The 5,548-nt window shown below is 36.7% G+C and overlaps 2 protein-coding genes across 2 annotated transcripts in view; one reads left to right on the top strand and one right to left on the bottom strand.

Annotated features, from left to right (window-relative positions):
- LOC101494340 (uncharacterized) lies at positions 1-2,040 on the top strand. The gene has a single exon (XM_004491574.4). The coding sequence runs from the start codon at positions 113-115 to the stop codon at positions 1,814-1,816; it is 1,704 nt and encodes a 567-aa protein (XP_004491631.1). The 5' UTR covers positions 1-112; the 3' UTR covers positions 1,817-2,040.
- Positions 2,041-2,081: 41 nt separating this feature from the next.
- Positions 2,082-5,548, bottom strand: part of LOC101494025 (oxygen-dependent coproporphyrinogen-III oxidase, chloroplastic) — a 5,289-nt gene continuing 1,822 nt past the window's right edge. The window contains exons 2-8 of the mRNA XM_004491573.4: positions 4,792-4,867; positions 4,299-4,393; positions 3,942-4,025; positions 2,978-3,065; positions 2,752-2,876; positions 2,556-2,654; positions 2,082-2,440 (exon numbers count right to left, since the gene is read on the bottom strand). Coding sequence (XP_004491630.1) covers positions 2,372-2,440; positions 2,556-2,654; positions 2,752-2,876; positions 2,978-3,065; positions 3,942-4,025; positions 4,299-4,393; positions 4,792-4,867 — 636 coding nt within the window. The 3' untranslated portion in view covers positions 2,082-2,371. The remainder of the gene's footprint in view (positions 2,441-2,555; positions 2,655-2,751; positions 2,877-2,977; positions 3,066-3,941; positions 4,026-4,298; positions 4,394-4,791; positions 4,868-5,548) is intronic.

Here is a 5,548-nt window from a genome sequence, read left to right as displayed (position 1 = left end):
GAGTATTAAATTTGCAATGATGACCTCGAATAAAGATGAAGATAGGAACGCATTATGAATGAATGATGAATGAGAATAGAGAATCAGTGGGAGACAGAGAGAGTAAGGGAAAATGGAGATGCAACAGCTTCTTAGCATGGGCTTCCCCGACGAGTTAGCCGCCCAAGCCTTGGCTGCCACCGGCGGCAAATCCACCGTCAAAGCCACCGAATGGATTCTCACTCACAAACCCAACTCCAATCCTATTCCTAATCCTAATCCTAATCCATCATCATTTGCTTTCCAACCCAAACTCGACCGCTTCTTTCAATCCCCATCTCCACCACCACCCATTGACTCACAACAACAACAAAAAGAAGAAGAACAACAACAACAAGCAGATGAACCAACCAAACGCATCAAGTTATCACCACAAACGCAAACACAAACACAAACACAAACCCAACAAAACAAGTCCGCATTTTTCTTCAACCGTTCCAAAAAACAAACCCAAACTCACGGACCCTTATACGAACGTTTGCGTCCCAGAACATTGGACGAGGTTGTCGGACAAGACCATCTTCTCGCAAACAATTCCATTCTCCGCTCCGCAATCCAACGCAACCGTCTCCCTTCAATACTCCTGTGGGGTCCACCTGGCACAGGTAAAACCACTATCGCCAAAGCTATTGTAAATTCATCACCAACAACTTCCACTTTCTATCGCTTTGTCTCTTTATCTGCTGTTACTAGTGGTGTTAAAGACGTTAGGGATGCTGTTGATGAAGCTAGAAAACTCAGAATCAAAACAAATCAAACCACTGTTCTCTTTGTGGATGAGGTTCACAGGTTTAATAAATCTCAACAGGATTCTTTCTTACCTGTCATTGAAGATGGTAGCATTGTTTTCGTTGGTGCCACTACTGAAAACCCTTCTTTTCATTTGATTACACCACTTTTGTCTCGTTGTCGTGTCCTTACTCTTAACCCTCTTCAACCCCATCACCTGCTTTTGCTTCTCAACAGGGCTGTAACTGACACAGACAAAGGGTTGGTGCAAAGCCTTGGTTTTGGTTCTGATTCTTCCCACGTTGATGTCAGTGTCCGTGATGAGGTTGTTGATTTTATAGCTAAAAATTGTGATGGGGATGCTCGTGTTGCTTTGAATGTGTTGGAGATTGCTGCTGTTACTGCTGCTGCTCGGGTACAAGTACAGCATGATAATGAAGAATGTCTTGGTGTTAATGTTACTGTTGAGGATGCAAAGGAGGCACTTCAATGCAAGCATCTTGCTTATGATAAAGCTGGGGAAGAACACTATAATTTAATCAGTGCATTGCACAAGTCTATGAGGGGAAGTGATGCTGATGCAGCTATTTATTGGCTAGCAAGAATGTTAGAAGGAGGTGAAGAGCCACTTTATATTGCACGTAGGCTTGTAAGGTTTGCAAGTGAGGATGTTGGTTTGGCTGATCCTTTAGCTCTTAATCAAGCTGTTTCCTGCTACCAAGCTTGTCACTTTATAGGAATGCCTGAGTGCAATGTCATTCTTGCACAATGTGTTGCATACTTGGCTTTGGCTCCTAAATCTGTAGCAGTTTATAGAGCAATTGGAGCTGCTCAGAAGGTAGTGAAGGAATCAGTTGGACAGAATGAAGGGGTGCCTCTTCATCTCAGGAATGCACCAACCAAATTAATGAAGGAAATTGGGTATGGGAAAGGATACATATACCCTCCTGATAACCCTTCCTCAACACAGAGCTACTTGCCACCCTCTCTTCAAGGATTCAAATTCCTCCATTGGCCTGACAGGAATACCTCTGAATCTGATGGATGAAAATGTTCAATCCAGATGGAGTTTTTATCTGTCATTTTGTTCCCTCTTTTTTTTCTTTTTTCTTTTTTTCTTCATACATATTTCTCCACTAAAACTGTTTTGGCATTGCGAACAAGCTTGTAGCCTTGTAGGTAGGCACTGGTGGGAAAATGGCTAATGCAAGTGTAACGCATGATGTAGGTTTTTACTCAATTAAATGCTCATTTTGATGAACTTACTCTTAATTTCTTTTGTTTAGTATAAGTATAATAATCACTTACTATGATTTATGAAGAAGCTACCAATGTTATTTTGCAAAAATAGGTAGGTCCTTGAGGAACAATGAGTGGTACAGTGGGTACAGAGTACAGACGCATTCTAAACAATTGTAATTTTCATAATTTCACGCTTTACATAGGTGAAAAGTGTAAAACATGTGATTTGCGATCCACCAAGTAGAATCTAAAATAGTAGCGACTCATCTTAACAAGTACATGATATACACCGAAAAAAGAACACAAGCTATCTTATCTTATTGATAAAAATATATGGCAAATTGGGTGGTCAACTGATAAATTAGATCCATTCCTTCGGGTTTCTGCACGCATCTAAGAGCTTCCATTCTTCACTTCCTACTTCTGGTTTCTGCACGCAAAATTATATCAACATTTCAGTAGCAACTTTATAAATGGAATACTAGATGCATCTAATATTCAACTTGTCTACATTTTACAATATATAGAAGATTCTAAAATCATACGTGATCATATTCCCATCGAGAAGTCAATGGGAGAGAAACAAGAATACTCTCTATTCTCCCTCCAGTTTTTAGTCCAAATGTTGTACCCCTATCATATACCTGCAGCCGAAAAACATAGTGGTAACATAAATTTAAACCTGATCTGGAAAAGAGTAGAGCAAAACTTTTGATCTAGAAGCTAGCTTAAAAAGTGTACCAAATTGAATTCAACATATCGTCCCCTTCGCAATTGTTGCCATGCTTTCTGTTGATCTGTAAAGGGCAAATCCTTCCTTTTCTCTATGATAGGTATATAAGCGGGAATAACAGAATTTGCACATTCTGCAAGCAACCATTGTGTAGGCAAGCATGTAAACGAAAGGATAAACAAATTTGCACATTCTGAAGTAAGAACCAACAAATTTGAATATTCAATCAATTACCGGTAGCGAAGGAAAGGAGCATCTCCTGATCATAGTCATTCAGATCGTCAAAAAATATTCCTCCAAGCCCTCTCCTTTCATCTCGATGCTGAAATGAAGAGGAAGATAATGAAATACAATCAGCAACAGCATATGCCACAAACTCAATTCAATTACAAAAAAAGAAACATTCTAGTGAATCCATTTTAATCCCTTCAACACGCCAAGCGGCACCCATGATCCATCTAACTAGACAGTATTGACTATACTGATTCAACTGGTATACTCTAAAATGGAATTGCCGGTCGTGATAATTGATAGACTAGAGGATAAAACACAGTATAAACAAATATAATAATGTCAAATTTGTCGCTTATAAGCCCGACATTATCAATGAGGTTCAACTTCACATGCCTTCATTGGCAGGATCTATGGATTGAGAAATCAAGTGAACCGTGCAGTTACAATGCATACAAAAAATCGACCCATCTGAGACACTGCCTATCTATTCATATGTCTCTGTCTTTCCGACTTTTTGTCACTTGTCCTTCTCACACAACCACTCCAACTCCAAGTCTCCTGAACATATCATATTATCAGCTGCATATACTTAATGCGATGATATCTCCATTCACTATTGTCAAACCACATCAATCCAGCTCTTGATGCCCCAGCATCACAGGTGTTCTTCCCTATCCGATCATTTCATTCTACCCTACAGTCATCGCTGCTACCTATCTACAAACACTGGTTTAATGTTTATTATAGCCTTCAATTCATCATGTATAAAATTTATCAAAGCTAATGATAACAGATAAACAAGAAGATTCAAATTTACTCTTTAACTAAAGATTGATGAACTGAAAACTGAATGCTCATTAATTGCTTTTTACAGATCAGTTTCAGCTTTATCAAAGTTATCCTAAGACTGCAGTGAAATACTACACCAAAAAACTTCATTATGTGAAAAAGGATGAGACTATACCTTGATATAAAAGTAATCATCACACCATTTCTTGAATCGGGGGTAAAATGTAGGATCAAACTTGTCACAAGCCTGTTTTTGAGTCTACAAAAGAAGCAAGATATAAACTCAGTAAAGCTTAACATTGCAGTGCCATCCATTTCAAAGGAACCAAGCTACACATATATAAATTCGAGAAAACCCATTTGAAACTGAAAAATCATATTAAAAATACTGACATAAGACGTCCAAATATGGTGGCATTTTAAAACAAAGGAAACTATTTATTTTAATAAAAAATTTAAAAAATAAAATCTTCCAAAGAATTTGACTCTTCACCACAAAATTTGATAAGCCTATGTTGTGTTAAGCACATACTGAATGGAAGTGCTTGACATCCTCCTCAAAAATGTAAGCAGGGGTTAAGTCAGTTCCCCCACCAAACCACCATTGTCTAGGTGCTCCAGGAGCATCTGCAGAATGCAATAGCATGACTATCAATAGAAGCAAAATCAAGAGTCCTGTTATCCAATGTCCTAACGTCATGTGGTCCAATGTCACTACAAGTTTCTTATTTCATGCAATTATAGTGATATGTAGTTAGACAATAATGTTATATGGCATACTAGTTGATACATACAGCTCTATTTAAGATAGTTAGTTAGGGGTAGTTAGCAGTGTCTGTTATTTCTGGCTCATAATTGTAACAGCTGTGTATTGAACTTGTATATAAGAATACAACTCTTGATTAAATATAATGAGAATTCAGAATCATTTTTTTCCCAAAATCGTTATATAATAAGATAAGTAGCTTGGAAATGAACACATCATAGTGTCTGCATAAAACAAAGAGAAAAACATAAAACATTACCTTTAGGAGCATCAGTTTCAAAATAGCGATAATTGAAATGCAAGGTTGGGGCAAACGGGTTCTTAGGGTGTAAAACCTGAACATATAGAAAGAAATAAAAAGGCATTGAGAGAGCAACACAAATAATTTATTGAATATTTGGATTCAATTTTGCAAGAAACAAAAGTAATTCCAAAACTATATAATTGATTTTGCCATATTCAAATATTCTAAGTAAAATCAATTCTTCACCTCCAGAATTGATTTTTTCTAAAATATCGAGCTTACTCCATGCCTCTAAAATTGTTTTTCAGCTCAAGTTTATTATTCACCTCATTTTTATATAAGAGTACCAAAAAATAAATCACTTTAAGTGCATATTTGGTTGCACTTTTGGAGTAGCTAAAATCAATTTTGAAAGTGTAGAATTGATTATGATATGTTTGGATGCTATTGAGTAGAATTGATTCTGCCTCCAGAATTGATTCTAGCTTGAAGCTATGATTTGTAGCTTTTAAGTCCAAACGTGATTTTTACACTAAAAATTAATGGTCAAATCACTTTTTCCTGAACATATCCAAATATAAATCACTTTACATTCAACTCACTACTTTTAACTAAAATCAATTTTAGTCACTAACCAAACAAGCACTAAATCCAATTCAATTATCCCAAAATCAATTTTCATTAACCAAGCAAACACTTATTTATATACCTATCGATCTAATCTAAAAACAGTTTTTCACAAAATTTCACAACTATGTTTCACACGTTATTT

This window comes from Cicer arietinum, chromosome 2, assembly GCF_000331145.2.
Source record: "Cicer arietinum cultivar CDC Frontier isolate Library 1 chromosome 2, Cicar.CDCFrontier_v2.0, whole genome shotgun sequence".
NCBI classification, from domain to species: Eukaryota; Viridiplantae; Streptophyta; class Magnoliopsida; order Fabales; family Fabaceae; genus Cicer; species Cicer arietinum.
This window is presented reverse-complemented; position numbering and strand designations above follow the sequence as displayed.